Genomic DNA, 22,753 nt, shown 5'->3' with positions numbered 1-22,753 from the left:
ACTCAGTTCGTGTCCTTTCTTTGTTGATTTTTGTGTCGTTACTACCGCGCCAGGAAAACGTTTCCGTCCATGCATTGCTATGTGATTTCCCATCGTCTTACTCTATCTCTGCTGAAAGTTTGTCACCGCTATACTGATACACCCTGTATAACACCTTCCACGTTAATCTAAATATATATCTTGTAAAATGCTTCGCTGTCCCAACTGGACTATATCTATTTATAATCCACATCTAGACGATATGAAACTGAGCCCTTTTGGACGAAAATTAAAATTTGAAAACCGTTTGAGATTTAAAAATAAAATTATGTACTTTTTCATTCCCCTTAATACATTTATTTCTTCTTTGTAATTATTTACTGTTTTATTAATAATCTGGAAACTTCTAACCATATTCTTTTAAAAACAAACACTTTCAAACATTACAAACGAGGCATTTTACATGGATAATTTTACGCTTTTCCTCATTTTCACACTATATCGTTTTTCAGGTAAAATCTGATTTTTTTCAAGTTCTGAAATATTAGCTATTTTCACTTCAGAGTGCATTTCATGTCTCACATATGCTCATTGCAAATTCCGATAACTTAGAAGGATTACAATTAAAATAGAAAATAAATGACTGTTTTTTTTTTTTTTTTTAAATTTCAGTACGTTTTGAAATAAGTTCATGAATATACGCCTTTAATCTTTAATGCTTCATTTTCTACATCGCAATTAAATATTCGAGAACAGAGCTTAAAATAATTTCGGCGTACGTCGAGTTTACTTCCAGATAACTGTTATATCATCACGTTTCACAAAGAAGGGAGACGAGAAAGAAAGACTTTTCAGAATTCTTTATATATAACTTATCTGACATTTACAATCAGTTACCTCTTTTTACACTACTATCACTGCAAACATCCCGATTTTTCAAGTCCATTACTTTTTTCTTTCTTTTTTTTTTTTTTTTTTTTTTTCAGTGGCGGACACTTTGCTATATCGACATCGGCTACTCCTAAGGCCAGATGCGGTGGTCTCTTTATTATGGAGGCACCTAATAAGTGGGCCACTTTCCTCCTATGAAGGGACAATCCTATCCTAATTGTCTGTCCCTTCCTCCTATGAAGAGACAGAAAATTACATTTCTACTTTCTTCGGGATTCGAACCCGGGTCCTTCGGTATCACAGTCAGACTACCCTAACCACTATACCGCCTTGGGGGCCTACTATAACGCCTTATTTTTTTTTACACTGCTTTCTAAGGACCCATAACAAAATCTACGACCTATAACAAAATCTACCTAATAGTTATATTTATTAATTTAATTGAAAAATTCAGCTTCGGCAACACTGATACTTTAAGCCGGAAACTTTTAAAAGAAATGTAATTTATATTGGCATTATAGATTGATTTTGCGCATGTAGGTACCATAGATTTAACCCACGTCATATAGACTTTGAACCATTTTCTGTAAGTTATTAACCATCAATGATTTGAATTATGATAGACTTAAATATTTTGTACCCATTTATTTCTATTTCATAAAAAACATATCTTTAATTTCATAATTTTTATCATGTTTTGATTTAAATTAGTAAAAGAATGAGAATCATTGTTTTGGAAAATGTTTTCCTTTAAAGCAAACACTCTTTCTTTAACGTATTCGATTCAAATATCCAGTTAACTATAAAGTCAGTTATTTTGCATTACATTTCTGGACAAGCGCCATGCTTTAATCTTTTTATTACTTATCATGCGAATACTTGAAAAAAATTTTCATTTTCCCTGCTTAGTTTCAAACAGTTTTTTATTAATTCGCAGAACTCTTTACACTATTTTCCAGAAAAATCTTAAAGATTGAATTGAGTATTTTATCACATATTTGGAAAGTTCTAATTGCATCCCAGTCAAAAAATAAAAATTAAAAAAAATTTAAAAAAAAAAAAATCGTACATTTTATACAAGATAATTTATACATTGTTGTATTTTTAGTGAATTTTCAAACCATTTTTTTCTCTGACATTTGGTTTTTAGTCAGTTACTAAAATGATTACTAAGCTTTGCTTTTCCCAATGCATTTCGCAAGTACATGCCGAGTCCAAAAATTTCTCCTTACTTACCAATGCAACAATTAAAATACATATATTTCCTAAACGTTTAAATATTTACTTATTTGGCAAAAATAAACATTAACATTCATATTTAATGCTGTAGGTTTTATTTTTTTACTTAAAAAATTTTCAACACAAGTTTTAAAATATTATCTTGCTTCACGAATTTACGCATTTATGATGCCATAGTGTTTTTTATAAATTTTAGAAGAGTACGCTCTTCATATTAAAAAGATGTTTGCTTTTTGCTATGAATGCATGTCAATGAATTTTCCAACACTTTTAATGTTAATTTTCAGTCTGAGTAGTTTTCGGAAATTTTTATGCTGACCATGGGCCGAGCAATAAAGACGCTAAACATTAGTAATTCGATTTGGTGTAAAATGCCGATGAAAGGGTTGCCTACATGGGCGTTTATGTTGTTTTCCCCCACGCGTAACATAGATTAGGTTCCCTTAGAAAGTCCTCCACGAAGGCATCTCTCTCTCTCTCTTTAGGCAGATAGCCTCATGTATTTTGCCACAAACAAACAGGTCAAACCAATGACTTTTATGGCGTGACTTTCCAAATTTAGAGACAAAATATCAATTTTTGAGCTAAATGTTTTTCCTTGAAAAGAAGTGTTTACTGTAAAAACAAGATAAACTAAGCCTTACTTCAATGAAAGTCACATTTTATAATTTGAGTTTAGTGCATTTAAAAGTTTTAACATTACTTACAGAAATCCTAAATACCCCTGTCACTTCTGTGAGACTTATTATCTATATAGTGTTGAAAAGCTAAGCGATCACTGCATAAATCATTCGGATTGAGGAAATAAGAGAAAAACTTTTCTAGTAATTATCTAACACATTTTCAGATTATATATGCCTGCAGCAAATGAGAGAATTCTTATCCTTTGAACTGCTTTTGCAGTTCATAGAAACATATAATTTTTTTTTTTTTTTTTTTTTTTTTTTTTTTTTTTTTTTACATCTGAATTTTTATTTTTCTAAATTTTAAATGAAAGAAAGGTGAAATTATTTCTTTTATGTCTAATTCTACTCATACATAATTTTTAACAGTTATTAATGCAAGCTGTTCAATCTTTCTCGTGACGTACTTGTACATAAATAAGTCTTAATTTTACATTAGTTTGAAAAGCAATCTTTCACCGCTTGCAACACCAACAGGCAAAGTCAATGATATTCCTGAAGAAATGGACAAGTTCGAAAACATCAATCACTAAATATAATTAATTGTAGAACCCCAAAAGGATTTTGAGTTTAAATTTATCTTTGTAAATGTATTTAAAAACACATATCTTTTGTTTCCCTCTTCCCGAAAACTGTTACAGCTTTTCCATAGATCTTATTTATCAATTCCTGCGGAATTTTATAGGAAATAAAACTATTACTGCGAAATTTTAGTAATTTAAAACATCCATTTAAGGATATCAATTCAATGTCTTAAAGCGCATAAAATAAGCTAGCTCATTAACTTATTTGTATTCAGGCGTGTGCCGTGATTCGTCTTAATATTCGCTGAAGTGTCTTTTCCTTCATCGAATTTTAACGGCATATTTAAACTCAAATTCTCCACCTACATCTTCACAAAGATGTTTTTTTTCGAGGGGGGGGGGTAGTTGTAAGCTTATTGTTGTGATTAGATTCTGATTTGCGTTCTGATAAAAATGTTTAGTTCTCGTCATTGAATTCTAAGACAAGTTCATAGATTCACAGATTTATAGATTTATTCATAGATTCATAGATTTATCTTGGAGCTATTTGCTGAAAGGGAATACTACTCCCAATTATCAAAGTGAAAATAAATTAAAAATATTTATCTTATAAATTGTGCGTTTCATGTTATATGTTTTTTTTATTAAATATATTGTCATTTATTATTTTATAAAATGCATCCTAAATTTCTCACTGCTGATATTGTAGAAGTCCAATTGCATCGAGTTTGCTTTCCCACTAGGTTTCTGAAGGCTGCTTCACCATCATATTAAATATTAAAATTAGATTAAAAGAACTGTGCAACTCTTTGATGAAGAAGCGAAAAACGAATATTTAGTTAAAGATATGAATGAAACCTATTTAAACTGGAAACAGCAGAACAGAATAAAATTACAGGTTTGGAAAATTATCGAAGGGGATAGGATGAAATCCAGCCCAGTTAGATATAGATGAAGTTAGAGGCTTTGTAAACGAATTGGGTAATTAGAGGCTTTATTAACAATTTGGGTAAAATAGTAGTTGATTTAACAGTTATTTTAATTTTAGAGGCCAGAAGCTGAAAAATCCTTGAGGGTGCCATAATATGAATCTTCTGTTGAAAACCTTATGTTAGACCACCAAATGTTAGAGTCCTGCATTATATTTGAAGAAATTAAATAATGAAAATATCCGCATAAATGTATGTATATTTCTCGCATTGTGATAAAACAACGGTACATAGAGCCATCGAATTTTGAATGACACAATCCTCCTATGAATATGGGCATGTGGAAGACCAAACTTGAAATTTGAAATTTGTTTTATTATCGATTTCCTATTTTGTAAATTTTTGATTAATAAACTCAAGGATTTAAAAGTGAGCAATGGCAATGTTGTACTTAAAATAATAATAATAATAATAATAACAATACATTATCTCCAGCGCGCGAGACTCTGTATCTGAAATTCTAAAGATATGCTCAATTTAAAACTATTTTGCGGTATTGCTCTTGGATTGAATTTTATGGTTTAAGTGTGAAGAACGTGATATTTAATGAATAAAGGTAACAGACAAAATGTTAAAAAAACACCCCTTTGGACGTAATTTAAAATCTGAAACTTTTCAGATTAAATAATTTCTTTTAATCTGAAACTTTCAGATTAAAATCTGAAACTTTTCAGATTTTCTTTTTTTAATCATTGTTTTATATCTTTAAATTAAATAGAATTTTGTTACGAGACGCAATCATATATCCGTGATAAGAAATTTTGCACGAGCATGACTGGCAGAGAAGAAAATAAACTGCAGAAATAAATAGCCATTTATTTAGCTCTTTGAAAGGTATTCCTATTGCTCTCGCGTGTGATTAAGTACTTGATTGCGGAAGTAATAATTACTAATGATTTCAGCTTCTTGTTAGCTTTGAAATTTAATTCTGTTATTCTCATCGTGTATCGCATAGATTCGTTGCGCAGAAAGGGCTGAAATCAGTATATCTTAAATCAGTATATCTTATCGGAAATGATAAAGATAGCGAAAGAAATAGAATCTCTGTTATACTAAAAAGAAGCGAAGAAAAAAGGGTCATAAAATAGCTTCTTCATATTTTAGGATCTAAATGCTGTCGAAATTTTATAACAAACGTTTAAAGGACAAAATCGAAACGAAACAAAGAGAGAAAATGTGTTTTTCCTGGAACTAAAACAGGTAAACATTTCGAGATTTTAGAGAATTCGTATTGGCAGCATAATACAAAAAAGCAGACGGTTTTCTATCAGAATATGTAGTATTCGACATGAACTACGATTCCTGAGTAGACAAATGGAAAAAGAGTTTCTTGCTGGATGAGAAAGAATGAAATTACCTGCTAATTAAAAAGTTTATTATTATTATTATTCTTTACCTTTTCCTCTTTGCATTGCAGAACTTATCTGGCATAAAATCAAATGATTGTTCATTCGGAATTCATTATGATTGTTAGATTAGGAAGAATCAGTTTTGAAATATTCGATTGTCATAAGAGGCTTTCAGTGTTAAGTGTAGTACTTTATTTTGCGCAACGAATGTATTCTTGTGTTAACAAACCCAGTTAGATTTAAAAAACAGGATAATGAAAAAGAAGAAAAAAAATGACCCTGGTAACCGAGAGAGTTACTCACGCAAAGCGTAGGAGTCGTAGACAATTATTATTTCACTCCGGTTCTGAACATAATGTATCCGTTGACAGGCTTGTTGATGGTGTCAAACACAATACTCAGGTTTCAAGATCGAGGAGTTTATATTACAGGTTTTTCACCACTGCAGGGTTTTTCAGAATGCACAAGAGCACTAGAACTGGACTTATAGCAATTGCTATTTTGGTACGTATAGAAATACACGTTTTTTTCTTTTTTAAATTTAAAAATACGTTTATTCAAAATTAAAGATGGAATTTCACAGCTTTTTATCTTGGTTTTTTATATTAATTCTTATTTATGGTACATACTGTGATTTTGTGCTAGAAATGAATGAGTAAATTTTTTATTGAATTAGTGTTTTTCATTTATTTTTAATGCATTTCTGTTTAGGAAATATTATATGATGTTATGTGTATTTAAATTTTAACTTTTTCTTTCTCTCTTTCTCTTTATGTATATCTGTGTGTATGTATATATATATATATGTGTGTGTGTGTGTGTGTGTGTGTGTGTGTGTGTAGATGTTTTGCTTACTGTTTCACTATTTTATAGGTATGTGTTATTGTTGTTATTTTACTTCTGAATTTGGATAGCATAAAATCTAGTCATGATGCTTTATGTGTTAAACTGGATGGAGGCAAAACTTGTCATTCCATGGATACAAACCCTTATCGTTATTATGGAACAAAAACAGCATATCACGTAGCATTGGGGGATATTTTGAATTATCAATTTGATGTTGGAGGTGAGTACTAAACATTTCATTTTTAATCTGAAAAGAAAATGTATACAGACTGCCATATTTTATGAAAAGCGTTTGCAGAGCATTTCATTAATTTGAGCTGAAATAAAATTCATTGTTTTTTATCATTTGTGTTAGGAGATCTAATGTATAAGGTACTGTGTGATATATTCCAAATGTTACATAGCAGTATAATGTGTAGAAGCTACTCATTTCTCTGAATTCATATGTTATTTATTTTTTGAAAATTAAAAAAAAAATATTACATAGAGGAAAACTGAATAAACTTTAAAATATAGATTATTAGATATTCTTCTGTTACTGAGACCAGATTCAGAAATGTATTTATGTATGCATATAGGAATGGATATATGTGTTCATACATGCATACAAACATAATATGTATGCATGTGTGAACTTCTGTTATTAAGACCAGATTCAGAAATGTATTTATGTGTGCATATAGGAATGGATATATGTGTTCATACATGCATACATACATAATATTTCTGAATCCGGTCCTGATAACAGAAGAGTATCGATTATTTTTATATTCATGTTGGGAATTTCATAATACATTACAAATTATTAAATCAAATGCAAAAATTGTTCTTTATGTGTCACCTTCTTTTTCTTTTCTTTGTTTTTAATTGTACAAAGCACTAATAGCATTTCTTTCAATGAATATACTAGAGGGCAGTTAGTCTAAAATTTAAACCTTATTAATGCACATGTGTAGCATAATATTTTTGCTGTTTTAGGTATAAGTTTGGTATTACATAAATTTGTTAAAAAATCCTTTGGTTTTTATTAATAATAAATTTTTTTAGTTATCTTTTTCAGTCTTTAATCATGTTTGAAATGCTATGTTTATATAAATTTTTCATATATGTAAAATAATTCTTCCGAGTTCTTTTTCTTTGCAATTTGTTATACAAAGAAATGTAGAGAATTTTATTCTTGAATTCAAAATCTTTATAGTTAATTAAAGAACTTAACTGGTAAGTACTTATTTTTATGTTTTGTAATATTATGGACATTTAAGCTAATTAGATGCTAACATTCTTTTAAGCTAATATGAGCTTTTTAAATTTTTCTAAGTTTAATTTTTTAATATAAACTTTTTTAATATAAGAAGCAAACACTTACTTTCTTTTCAGTTTTAAATACTTGATATAAACATGTTAATTTCATACACAAAAGAACATTTTATAACTTTCTTATTGTTTCGACATAAAACTGTCTACCTTAGGAATTCCTGAAGATTTTCACTTATTGATGTAATAAGTATGCGAATGACAAAATTTCTGTTATAAAGAAGTTAGGTTTATAGAGGTGATTTGTATATAGTCAAGATTAAGAAGAAAATGCCAGAATAAATGACATTTTTTTTTCCTATTCTACAAAAATATTGAAGCCATTTAATGTCTTAAAAATGCAATTATGTTATAGTAATTCTTTACTTGCGAAAATTTTAACCTGTATCTCATTTCTGTCTCTGACTATAAAGTAATGCAATTATAAATTAAGCTTATTTAACTATATTTATAATAAGTATAAACCCTTTTCAACATACCTGGGAACTGAGGCTCAACTACATTCTGATTTCATATTTGGTATTTGTTACCATGAATAAAACATCTTGTTTGTATACAAAATTATACTCAGTTTAAGAATATCTTAATTTTAATTTCACTGTATATAAGAAACTTTAATACGGTATAGGGCCCAGTACATCTTTCTCAAATGCCCAATCAAATGCATAATGATTAAAAAAGATACAAACACAAATGATTATGCAAAGTACAAAATTAGTATTTGTTCTTGCCTTATGAAATATGAATTACAAAACTTATTATATGCAGAGTCGTAGCTAGGGTTTTCAGCGCCCAGGGACAACAAGATTTCGCACCCCCTACTGCTTGCCAAGGATGGAAAGCATTTAATTCTAAAATGTCGTAACATCAGTTTGGCGCCCTTTGGATTCTGCGCCCGGGGACAGATGCCCCCCTTGCCCCCCTCTAGTTACGCTCCTGATTATATGTAATTTATTTTTTCAGAGTGCAAACCTAAAACATTTTACCTGCTGAGCAGACATGCAACTAGGTATCCAGACAAAGATAATATTGTGGAGATCAACAATATTCTGCCAGCTTTGAGAGATCGTATTATTAACTCATCATTGTCTGGTAAAGGTAAAAAATTTAGATTTTTAAGTCTCTTATTTATGTAAAACATTTCTTCCCTTTTCTTTTGCTTTAAAATGCATGATATGATACATTAAAAGAAAATAAGTAAAGTTTTTTTGTTTTGTTTCCTTAAATAGTTGAAATATGTGCTGAAGATTTAGAAAAGTTAAAGAACTGGACCAGTGAAATGGAGCCTGAAAATGATAATAAAATCACAGATACAGGAGAGGAAGAAGCTGAAGAATTAGGTAAACATTAAAATTAAATCAGATTACATATTAATTTTTTTTTTTTTTTTCTTTTCAGAACTGTGAATTATAGACTGGTAGCTAACTACCTGCATAAGTATTTAAAAAATAATTTGAAAGCAAAATAAATTTAATATTTAAAATAAATTTAATATTTAATTTTTTACTTATTTTGTTTGATCATTTTCATCTTCCAAAAAACACTATTAAAATTGCAGAAAAACAATAATAAAATTTTTAAATAATAATTATAAAAACTGGTATTTAAAAATTTTATTAAAAGTTTTAACAAAAATTACTAAGGTATGCAGAAATGTACGTAATGACTCATAAATGACTAGAAGAGATACATACTGCTTAACCCTCCAATCAGTAAAGGATTTCTTTCTGAAACCCTAAATTCCTCATAACTGCTATGAAGTATTTTTCTTTATTTTAATGCCAAAATGCCCCTGGTTATATCTATCTCAATATATTTAATTTTAATATATATTTTCCTAATTTCTTAGTTGTATTTCAAGATATCTAAGGAATTAAGGAAATTTCCCTAGACAAAATTAAGAAAATTTCTTAGACATGCATATATTTTTTTAAAGGTGTTACAAAAAGTATTCTAGGGCATATACAGCCTGGTAAGTCAGAGGGGTAACATACTGAGCTCCTAGAATGAAGATTTACAAAATCTGGCATATGAATGCTAAAAAGAATTAAAATTTTTATTTTTAGGCAAATTAATTGACTTATGTTATTTCACATGAAAAATGTATTTTCATAAAATTATTCTAAGTTTCCTGTCTAAAACATCATTTCCATCAGTAAATTATTAAACCATAACTGTGCACATATTAGATCTTGATATCATTTCTTAATTTGGCTGATTGTAAATGTAATAATATTTTGGTTCTGTTCTGTTATCAGGACCCAATTCAGAAATGTATGCATATATGGATGTATAGGTTCATTATTCATATTCATATACATGCATACACATGTGCATACATTCGTACATTTCTAAATCTGGTCCCGATAACAGAAGAGTATCGATATTTCTGTAGTTGCATTCATTGATATTTTATGAAAATGAGTAATATAAATCCAATTAAGCATAATAAACAGCGATTTTAATGTAACGGAAGATTTCACATTTTGCTCGAAAATTTAGAAAAATTATTGATCCTACATAAAACTAATAAAAGAAAACGCGTCTGCTACATGATTTTGGTAATGGAAAAAATGTAAACTAAAGCAAAATGATCATTTTATATGTGGTAGATATACCGGAAATACCGGGTATATACTTTCCGATTAAGTATTTTGTTAAAGAAAATGTTTATTTTATGCACAGAATTCGTACGAATGCTGAAAATAATTGTAAACATTAAATTCTTTTCGTAAAGGAAAGCATTAGAAAATGAAAAACAATATTTAAGTTAATTAAGGGAAATAAATATAGTAAAACAAGGTATTTTTCAATATTTTTTCGTAGTATTGTTTGCACTAAATAAATCTTGTTGAACAGAACACATGATGGCATAACTGCTAAGACCATGGTAAAAACATAATCAAAAAGTATTATTCTATTTATTTTCATTGCTCATGCACTTTCCATGAGAAATATATGATCGTGATTTTCAGTTTAAATTACATATCTCAAGCAAAAATATATATAAAAAGATTTGACTTAACAAATTCATATTTAAATACCATAAAATTCTACAAATTTCTTAATATCCGTCATTATACTTTTAAATAGTATACTTATCACATTCTTTTTAAAGTGAAAAGTCACTTCATACTGATTCACTTCAGATTTTAGCAGAAGTGCGTATATTTTCAGTATAATCTAAAAGTACTCTTATAATCCCTTACACTCCCAAGATTTCTATATAACATTTATCCTGACGTGATTATTTGCTATAGTAAATAATCTTCGATATTGGTATCCTATTCTTCCTTTCATACATTAGAAATGGAACAATTAAAATACATTTTCTTACACATATACGCACAATAATAATAATAATAAACTTGCCTTACATCTTAGTTTCGGCCCACCAGCGGCCGAGCGGTAAAGTCGCTGAACACTGGGTAGTTCGGTTCGAATCCCGCGAACGGGCTGGCTGCATGGGTGTTTTCGTGGTTTTCCTCATGCGTAACGTGTATACGAGCCAGTTTCCCTGAGAAAGTCCTCCACGAAGGCATCACACCTATTACGCAGATAGCCCTAGTGTCCTTTGCCATAATTAAATACACCACCACATCTTAATTTCAATTCAGTCTTTACACAAATTCAATATTTTTAATCACTAATGTATTTTTATTAGCTTGTTTCTTAAAATACTTTTGTTATACTCGAAATATGTGTTCAATATTGAATTATTTTTCTTTCTCTTATAATTAAAAACAAGTTATATGGAATCAAAATTAAAACATATGCAGCAGTTAAATAACACTGAACAGAATATCTTACTTTCTCTTTCGCTCTTTGTATTCTAGCATTATACACAGATTTGTTTTCCTTTAGGTTCAAGCATGTGTAAGTTATATCAATTAAATTACATCACACATACCTGTATGCATCAGTTAAATAACACTGAAGGAAATATGTCACTCACTCATTCGATGTTTGCATCATAGTGTGGTCGAGAAATTCTTCTTTCCTCACAGTGAGGCATGTATCAGTTTACTTAGTTCGTAAAGCTGCTTCAATACATAGAGTTACGTTTGGGATGTAAAGAAAGTAACCAAAACATGTGAATGAAGTTGGATACGCAAATTTATTAACTAATCATTTAGGTACTCAGTATTGGTAAACATGACACTGAGTTTAAATATCTCACTACGATGTAAGTCTCATACACAAAATGAAGATTATGATAAAAAATGATTTAAAATGAGAAATTTTTCAATTTAAATGTAAAATAGCAGTAAAATGAAAAATAAATGTAAAATTACATCACAGTTATGTATGAAAACTACATAAATTCATTAAAAAAATAGTTATTTTATCTGTTGTAAAAAGTGTTTTCCGCCAAAAAACGTATTAACGTGTATAATTCTGACACAACGCTATAGCACAATTTGCCACTTCCGCTTAGGTATAATAGCAAATTAACAACACAAATCAAATCAAACTGTTGATGCAACGAAAGTAAACAAACGCCAAGAACTAACGCTGTCACCCACATGACGTCATGCGTATGTGGCATAACTTTCTCCCTGCACTGCGCATCGCTCTTGGGCCCCCCCTGATTCTTCAGTATGGCTGTATAGTAACATGAATTACACTCTGTAAGATAAAATGTCTGTATTGTATCATTAAATTAAGTTTGTTTATACCTGTTTACTCATTTGTCCCGATGTGGCATCATTTTACTTACATAAAGGCACTTATCTATTTATGTGTAGTAGTTGACTTAGGATATAATTTCTCTGCTATACATTAAACTTTAGGTAATGATATTGTATATCTACGAATGCTTAGTTTTAAAACTAAGAATGTTATGTTTTAGAATTGTCTATATGTTTTTCTAGAATCTGGACTAATTTATTTATGTTATGGATGTACTATATCATAGTATATTTAGAGGTTTATATGTATATATATCAATTTTAGCAGTTGCAGTAGTACAGCATATGTTTTCTTATCTGAGTCAGTTTGTGTCATGCAGGAGTGAAACTTTTAGTTTTATTTTTTATAATGAATATAAATTTTTTCTAAATAGTACTGTGTGGACTGGGAGAGTATAAATTTCTGTATAAATAGTTAGATTTAATAATTTTTACCAAACTGATTTTAAAAAATTAAAAATACCATAACACAAACATCTGAAGCATTTTTTTGTTTTGTTACTGGAAATCATTTCTAAGACTAATGGTTGAGAAAATGAAGGCTAAGTTAGAACTTTTATGAATGTAGTGTGTATGTTTATTTGCTTTTCGTTATATGTGTACATTTATGTTAAGTTTAGGATATTTTTTTAAAAAAGAATACTTGTGTACTAGCCTGGAAATAAAATATTTTCAAATTTTAATACTTTCTATCATTGTTTTGGCCTTACTGTAATACTGTAAGTACACTGAAAGTATATAGAAGCTAGTGAATGAAATACACTATAAGTACGAGGGCTATCCAGAAAGTAGATTACGTTTTGGAATAAAAAAATAAACAAAGTATAGGAAACAAATTTTATTATATACAGATGAAAGCCACACTCAAATACTACTTTTCTACATAGTCACCATACAAATTAAGGCATTTATCGTAGCGATGTACGAGCTTGGAAATTCCTTCGTCGAAAAATTCGGCCGCCTGCGCCTTCAACCACTTCGTTACCTCTTCTTGCCTTCCATCTTGCACAAAACTTGTGGTAACCAAGCTTTTCGCTGATGATTTCGTGCAATAAACTTCGCGAAATTTGTGGAAAACTCAAAGAAAGTTCCGTTATTGTGAAATTTCGATTTTCACGGACTTTAGCATCGACTTTTTCGAGAAGTTCGGCGGTCACTATGCTGGGTCTCCCACTTCGATCTTCGTCGTGAACATTGGTTCGGCCATTTTGAAATCTTATGACCCACTGACGCACTCCACCTTCAGTGATAATGTTGTCCCCATACACTTCACGAAGCTGCCGATAGATTTCTATCGGTTTACAGTTTTTTGCAGTCAGAAACCTTATTACTGAGCGCACCTCGCAGCTCGCGGGATTTTCAATTAACGCAGACATTTCAAACCGTCACAGTATCTGAACGGAGCACAGCACGAACCTCTCACTAGCACGGCTAGATGCAGACTGAGCTGCGCAACGCTCTGACCCCAAGATGGCCGCGCTAGCCCCGCCCCTAGCGGACACAGACGGAAACGTAATCTACTTCCTGGATGGCCCTCGTATGTTGAAAATGATAATAATAAAATTACCCATAAATATTGTTGTCTCACTAGTGACCACCAATGCCTGAACAATTTAAAGCTTCAACAATGTGGCAACCCTGGTATGCCCATAGTACATGTCTTTTTTGACTGGTGCACAATGTTGAAGTTGTATGGATGGTGAGTGTATGCAATTTCTCCAGTGTTTTTTTAAGCTGAAACAGATCACTGTGTACCTGGGGAGAATAACAGTACGAAATACATTTGCGAAAGATTTCTTGGGAAAAGTAATTGTTTTATTACCAATGTTTCTTGCTTTGTAAATTTTTCTTGCAGTATTATTTATTGATATCTGTTTTATGGAACTCTTAATATGCAACCATTTTGAAAGTATCTCTTGCCTTTTGCAAAAAATTAGTCATTAATGAATTTCTCAATGCTGGTGAAGACTTTTCAGTAGAAATGCAGATAATAAAAAAGTATTTTTTTTCTGCCAAGTTTTCTTTTGTTAAGTTTTCTAGTTTTCTCCCAGGTTGTTTAATTGTTATTTTGTAGACTGTCCATTAGCCATCAAGCTTTTATTTTTTAGAAATTGAGCTGAGAATTTAGAATGAATTTTTGTGAAATTCCATTTCACTTGATTGTTTAAAAAATGATTTATTTATTAAGAGTTTAATACTTCATGTATATTTTGAATTAATGAGTTTGATTTTTTCCCCTACAGCACAGCGTTTGAAAAGACGATTTCTTGCAGTATTAAATGAAACTTATTCACCTGAGAAATTTATCATTGAGTACACTAGTAGAGAAAGAACTAGAAGTACTGCTGAAGCTTTTGCTAAAGGATTATTCAATGAAGATTGTAAGATCATGCAGCATATTTTTTCTTTAACAGAACTTATTGTAAAGGGTTTTGTTTTGTAAATTATATTATTTATGGATGAATTAATGTGACCCCTTTTTAAAAAATTACATTTAAAAAGTATTTTTTAAATGTTTAAGACCTGCAACATGTTATGTTTCGTTTGCGTGCTGAACTTTAAATTATAAAAGAAAATTGAGAATTTCTGTGAGCTGTTTTCAGGTAGATATGAAAAAGCTATTGATTTGTAACATTAACTTGCCTGATGAAATGTTGAGTATGGGAAAGCTGCCAAAATAAATTGTTTTAACCCTTTGTTGCATACAAATAATCTAGAGAAGTTAAACGAAAATGTTTGTGTTTTTTCTACTTAAAATAACCTTAGTAATAATAAAAAAAATTAATTTTATTCAAATTTCATTTTAAGTAATTGCTACAGTTTGTTCACTATAGTGCACAACATGCATATACATACATGCATACAAATCTCTTCCCAACGATTTACGGTGATTGCATTTGAAATCATTTCCTGCCTTGTTTGCAGTGATCATTACCATCTTCTAAATGGTAAATCTACAATTGACATGTACATACAGATCCCCCAAAATACCTTCATTTCATCGATTGTGATTGAATTCATTTTGCTACGATTTTGTAACCTGTACCTATTGGATTCAAATGTCAAATATTCTAGAAATTCCCTGCCAAACATAAATATTTCCAGTGGTATTTTGGCTTGATAAGCAGTATATTTGGGTTTCAATTCACTCTTTTCGGTAGATCTTTAGCTATCCACTCCATAATTTTCTCAAACTGACATTTAAAATAAAATGTCTAAAATTACTAATTATGAATAAAAAATGACAGTATAAGAAAATGTAAGCAATATTATATAATGTTTACTATGAGAAATTTTACTAACTTGGAAACAGAAGTAACAACCGTTTTCCAAATAGCAATGCTTTACTTAGTGATGCTATACAGCCATCTATGATCGACAGTTGAAAGTTTTAATAATATAGAATGAATAAACACAGGAATGAAATCTGTTAAGGCATTTACAGAAGAATAAACAAGTTTAAACTTTTGTCTACTAGAGTAGACTTGATGCAACAAAGGGTTAAATATCATATTATGCTCTTTTATGCATTAAATGTGAACAAGCAAATTTATATTAATTCTTCAGTCAATTTGAAGTGTAAGGAAAAATAATTTAAAAAAATAAAGAAGAAAGAAAAGAAAAGAAAAGCAAATGCTCAACACCTATAGACAAGTTTACCATATGCAACAAGTAATTGTGTATGGGAAAGTCCTTAAGCTTATCTTGGTAAATTGTCTTATGATGATTTAAATATTAACAGAATTTGCATTTGCTGTGCTATCCATTTGAAATAAATTTAAATATGCAAATGAAGGTGATAGAGATTTAAATTACATCTGAATAAAATGAAGCAAAATATATAGAAAAATTGTTTCCGAACTGCAGGCGTTAATCTGTGATACTGCTGGTGCTCCAACTGGTTGAACCTTAGCTTTTGCATTTCGAGGAACCTAAATAAGGAATATGAAAAGCTCATATATAATTCTGTTTCAGTTAGATTTTTCAGTTACAGCCCATATCTGTCTTCTTAAGTAAATGTGATTTTTCAAAATTTCAGTTCAAAGTATTATTTAAAGACTAGATTTTAGGTAATAAATGAAAATGTGCTTGTTAATTTATGAATTTCATAGTTTCAGAATAATTTTAACTTCAAATCTTTATATTTGTGCTGTAATAATTAAGAAGTTTTAAATCTACAGTATTTCCAATGCTGATGTAAACTCTCAATGAAGATGCAGATTATTACGAGGTAGTTCCTTATAAGTATTTTTATTTGCAAAACTTATTAGTAACACTCATTTTACTATTTACAGTAGGAAATAAAATAGTAGTTTTTTTCTTATTTACTTTTTTAAAAATTATACTTTAAATTACTTTTTATTGCTGTAATTATTGCTAATATTCTGTGTGAAAGTATAATTAAGAAGATTACTAAATAAATGACAGATTTGTTTATGTAACATATAGATTGCTGTAATTCAGCAAACTACATAATTTATCTTTTTTACTTGATTGGATGAATCATTATAATTAATTTATGATTGATTGGGCGAATCATTATAATTGATTTATGAATTATATAATTAATTTATGATTTTACATTAAATTCTGAGGATCTTCTTTGTGACAAATTTTATATATATTCTAGATAAAAATATTGACTTTGATGGAAAAACAAATGACCAAGTTCTACAGTTTCACAAAGACTGTAAAAAATTACAGGTATTATTTATACTATATTTCATTTTTGATTCTATTACTTAACATAGAAGTTATAAAGTGCTGAGCATGTGTAATATCAATTTTTTTCTGTATATTTTAATAAAATACTGAATTTTGCCAATTATTAAACCTCATACTATTACGTATCTCTTGTGTTATTTTTTAAGATGGTAATATTTGAACAGTGTCTTAATCAACATGAAGGAAGTTAATTTATGTGTGTTGACTACATATAGTATTAGATTGCTTGTCATTTTTATTATGTAATCATTATGTTTTTTTTGCTTGAACATTATTATAGCATAGGCAGATAAATACCCCCCCCCCAATTATAGAAGGTGATTTCAAATTTTTAGTTTTAAAAGTTTGCTGAATTGAATGATAAGTATAACTAAAATTGGAAGATATCTGGGTTTTAATGTCTAAACAAGGAGGTGATAATGTTGCTTAAAAATATTTCTGTATAAAAGTATAAATACTATCTTAATGTCAGAATGCTTTCTACATACTTCCATTAGCATGATTCAGTCACACATAGTGGACCAGGTTTTAAGCAGATGGCCTTCTCAGTCTTTGCTACCTGTGACCCCTTCTTTGGAGAATATGTGGAAAATTAAGTATTTTTGTCACCTAAGTTGGCAAGCCTGATCAGATTTTAAAAATTGCGTTTCTGCTGCTTTAAAAACATTTATTATTAGCATTCTGAAACATGCTTGACAGGAATTTTCACATTGAATTGACATTCATTATACCTGCAGCCAAAGACTATCTTGAACATCTATAGGGAAAACTTCAACATTTTGCCTTTTACATCTGTGTATTACTTAGCATTCTGTGTTGTTAATTTATTAAAGTCTAAAAATTTTAATTCAGATGATTTGTTTGAATTGCCACATACATTATTTATTTTCTAGGAATGTAGATACATTTGTTAAATATAGCCAAACCTCTATTTAGAAAACTCTGAGAATATTGCAAAAAACTTCACTAATTGGAGGAATTTGCAAAGTGGAGGTTATGATAAAACACGATTGAAAATAACAATTTTTTTTAATTTTAAATATAATACAAAATATAAATGAAAGACAACTTACATCATTGCAACCATTCCATCAGTGTTACACATAATTACGTAAATTAATTTTGAAAAATAATCAGATATTTCAATTTGTTTTGATTGGCAAGAGCAACATTTGATGTCCAAAGTTTCAGATCTTTGTAATGCTTGAAAAATATCTTCCGGTTCACTTTCTTCAAAATGAAAACTGCACTGTAAGGTATCAAATGCATTTATCATTTCATCTGGCCAGGATTTTGTACATTCATTTAATTTATGTTTTAATTTTCAGCCATCACTTTCTGGCTCCTATTTTTTTATGCTCTTGAATATGCCTTCTTCAGTAGGAATTCCTATGGTCACAACATTGTTATCTAAACCTTGTAACTGCTCTTTATTCTTTAAATGCCCTTGATTTTGCAGCTGCAGCCACATGTTATTCATTCTCTCGTCTTGCCCATTGTCGTCATTGACACTATTATTATCTGTGGTATCAATTTCAGTGATAAAACCAGCTTTTTTGAAGCAATTGCAAACAGTTTTTCTAGTGACTTCATAATTCCATTCTTTTACGAGTTCAGATATGCAGTCACGTAAACTTATTATAACTAAAGCTGATTACTCTCAATTCCCATTAAGGCCTTATTCAAAATTTTTTCAGTTTCCTAACACTTTTTATCGCCTCTTGATTCATAGTACAGTCAAAAGTCTTTAATCCGGACTCGTCGGGACTTCGGCGATTCCAGATTATCGATTTTTCCGGATTATAGATCATCAGTTTAAATCTGGTAAGATGGCATGCAGAAGTTATAAAATTAAAAATATTAAACCGTAATTTATGAAATAAAGAGCAATTATGATCTAAAGGGTATCAAAATTTACAAAAAAAAAAGCTTAATATTTATTTGTTTTCTTTATTAAACATTTCTTTCAACACACGCATGCATAAAGCATACATTACGCATAGTTGAAATTACAAAATTGCAACCAGAAATCTATTTGATGTGTATTCGTGATATTTATAATGACGATTTAAATCATATTAAAGACGAAGTACATCGAGAAGAAATACTGCATTTAATAAGGAATTATAAGCAGAATAAAATAAAAACATCTGCTGTGAAGATAAGGACAGTGCTGACAGATCAACTACCAATTCATTGTCCCCCCCCCCCCCCCGCAGAGCAGCGTGAAATTGATAAACATATTTCGGAATTGTTAGAGAATCAAGGATTATCCATTTTTTGCAGCAATTCCACTTTTTGCTTGATGGACATCGAAACATGCTTTCGCTTTGTATATCCTTTGGTAGCTCCAGAATCAGAAATTCTTTTTGACATAATCGAAAGTTCAAGCTTACTTTTATAAAATTGCTCTAACAGTCTGCAAAAAATAATAAGCCGGATCCATTTAGAAGATTAAGGAACAACGCAATCTGCAACATTAACTGAAATAGATAATTAGATAATTTTAGCATAGCTTATACCGTCCGTTATACATTAAACGTGCATGCGTGTACGCATGCACAGAAAGTTTGTAGCTTTGAGGTCCGGATTATAGATCATTCCGGATTTTGGGTGTCCGGATTAACAACTTTTGACTGTATACCATTTTACAGTGGTATTTGGAAGAAAGAAAAAAAAATTATACTTGTCTTTGTTATCTTGAGGGTGAGTATTGTAACTGTCTTATGGTAGAGCAATTTTTTGTTTCTGTACTATTTAGTAGTTGTTTAACTAAAAGTTTTTTTTTTTTAGCTACTTTTCAGAAATGTCTGAGGTCATCCAAAAGCTCATGTTGAAATCACAATCTACTTGTTCTCTGCAGTAAACATTGATAAAATAAGCTAGTTTTGTTTGCATTGAAGATTATATTTTGACTTGTACATTTCCATGATTTCTTTTAGTTTTCAGTCTTTCAGTATGATACTTTGTTCATTAACATCATTCCTCTCAGTGCATATGATTTTTGAAACTGTTGTAGTTTTTTTTTTTTTTTTTTTAATCTCTCCAGTCACCCATTGTTCATATAAAATGCACTCTGAGCTAAAGCTTTGGCACACTCCATAGCCTTTCCCAGTATCAATGCCCTGATATGAGTATTTTTTTTTCTTTCACTGTGCACAGCCATTTTAATGTTACTTTATCAACATCTTCATAAACACACATTTTCTTACATTTGATGCTTGGATTGGTGGAATCAAAGCTTGACAAAATTTTGTCCCAACTTTTCAGGGTTGTCAAGAAACAATTTTGCAAAATATCAAATTTTATGACAATATCTTTCTTCTTTGCATTTTTGTCCATTTCGTCAAGAATCATCATTTTTTCTTTAAAAGTAAAAAGACACTTCCATTTAGCATTTTTAGTGGAAATAAAAATAACATGCAGCTGTTGCTTAACCTTAAAGTTGTTTTCAAAACAAGATTGGTTGGAGAACTTTTAACAATAAGGTGAGTAAATGCTTTCTCATTCGAGAATCTTGCTACATCTCACTTCATCCCTCTGTAGAATGGGATGTAATAAGAAATAACAAGACACCTGCATTTTTTTAGGACCACAGCTACATGCACCTAAGTATCACAGCAAATGAATAAATAATTTTAAAGCAGAAAGATCTGATCTTCAAAATTTATCTATTAATAAACTTCATTAAATAGAGAATGTATATTGCTATTCAGAATTTTTTTATACAAGAAAATTCACACCTCAGCAGATTCCTGCAAAAAATTTCACTAAATAGAAGAATTCATGGAAGTATTCTGATATGCACCCTCAAGTCGCCAAATTTCTCGCCAAACATTTTTGGCGAGAAACTCTATGCTGCCATATTACTGTCTAAATTTTTTGTCTACATTTCAAACTTTAAGCCTACATTGTCTCCAAAAACGCGGATTTCGCACATGCAAACACCACGTTTTAAACACACAATTTTAGCTAAAAATCTGAAACAAAAACAAAAAAATTTAGATAGCAAAAACGTAAAATTTCTAACCAAAAATATTTGACGAGAATCCACGTACACAGCGATATGTTTTAACTTAAAAAAACATCTACGAATGGCACAATCTAGGCTATGAACTACGCACACCTCGCTTTAATAAATTAACAAAACAACAATAAATTTCAAAGAATACCATGTACACAGCATCCTGTTTAAACTTTAAAAAATCTACGAATTGCACAATTTAGGCAACGAATCTACGAACTACTCACATGTCGCTTTAATAAATTAACATAACAACAATAAATTTCAAAGAATACCATGTACACAGCGTTCTGTTTCAACTTAAAAAAACATCTACGAATTGCACAATCTAGACACTACGCATTAATCAACAAAATAAATTTCAAACAATTAAAAAAAAAACAACAATAACGACAGAAATTCATACTAAAAAAGCAGTTTACATAATATTCTACAAAATAAGAACAAGAATGAAATAAAATGCACGTACCATGAATTAATGCTTTTTCGAACAGCAGAAATACCAATTTCATACCGCCTTTAACATGCCGCCACGTAATCACTATTGTATTTATATGACAGCCAGACACACTATCCAGAAAATTCATACTATAGTTCACAAATAATAACAAATCCCTACTTCTATCATGCACAGCCACTAAAAATAATCTCCCAGACCCTCTTTCCACTCCTCCAAACGCCCACTGCCCCTCAACAGGATGGCCACAATGATATTTCCTTTTGCCGAACTTCAACAACTTTCACCATTTTATCTCAGACACAGACCAACAAGCTCCAGCGAAAGATTTTGCAATGTCAACAGGGTTGCCATACAATACACAATTGCGCCAAAAACCAGCACAGAACAAATATTGCCACATTTGGTGAAATTAGGGCATACATCAGAGTTGTATCGAATTCATAAAATAGAGTGTTAATTAAAAAAGGATTTTATTGTTTTTTTTTTTTCCATCTGATGTTTGATGCAGAATGAAAGTGCTGCATTTGAGTGTTTCACAATTATGGAGAGTTTTGCTAGGCCTTGTTAATTTAAGTTATCTAGTAACTTCAACACAAGAGCTGCTGAGTTTAGATACTTGCAATGCACATTTCATTGCAATGCTACATGTTTTAGAAATCAGTTCTGAAAATTTTTTTTTGGTTAAAGAGATAGTGAGGATTTTGCTGAGAGGCTCATTCATTGCGTAAAATGTATGGTGCATGCAAATGAGTTAAATGAGGCTATTGTGTGCAAAATAATTATACTGGCTGCATTGACAGGCAGAGACTGCCGAGCAGATTGTTTCCAGCGTATGTGAATTTTTTTTTAAATTTTAGTTTTTTGGGAAAAAATATTTACTCTTCCCCCTTTCTTAACAAAAGAAAACAAAAAATATTAAAACCCATCCCATATAATGATAATATACTTGCAAAATAACTATATTATTAACTTGCAAAATATATATGTATATTATAGTTTGTTAAATGTTGTATCTAAACGTATTGCTTTAAATATATGA

At 30.0% G+C, this 22,753-nt stretch overlaps 1 protein-coding gene across 3 annotated transcripts in view; it reads left to right on the top strand.

Annotated features, from left to right (window-relative positions):
• The window catches only part of LOC118185378 (multiple inositol polyphosphate phosphatase 1-like), a 76,618-nt gene that overhangs the window by 35,351 nt on the left and 18,514 nt on the right, over window positions 1-22,753 (top strand). For 2 of the 3 annotated variants that reach the window (XM_035355216.2, XM_035355217.2), the window contains exons 2-6: window positions 6,528-6,720; window positions 8,778-8,912; window positions 9,044-9,154; window positions 14,749-14,886; window positions 17,136-17,209. In XM_035355216.2, coding sequence (XP_035211107.1) covers window positions 6,528-6,720; window positions 8,778-8,912; window positions 9,044-9,154; window positions 14,749-14,886; window positions 17,136-17,209 — 651 coding nt within the window. Of the gene's footprint in view, window positions 1-5,146; window positions 6,159-6,527; window positions 6,721-8,777; window positions 8,913-9,043; window positions 9,155-14,748; window positions 14,887-17,135; window positions 17,210-22,753 lie in introns of those variants that run through there. The other variant, XM_035355215.2, reaches the window with a different exon arrangement.

This window comes from Stegodyphus dumicola, chromosome 7, assembly GCF_044657685.1.
Source record: "Stegodyphus dumicola isolate Sdum_Otavi_A_Nest chromosome 7, ASM4465768v1".
Taxonomy (NCBI): Eukaryota; Metazoa; Arthropoda; class Arachnida; order Araneae; family Eresidae; genus Stegodyphus; species Stegodyphus dumicola.
The sequence above is the reverse complement of the archived record's forward strand: the minus strand, read 5'-3'. Positions and strand labels throughout refer to the sequence as shown.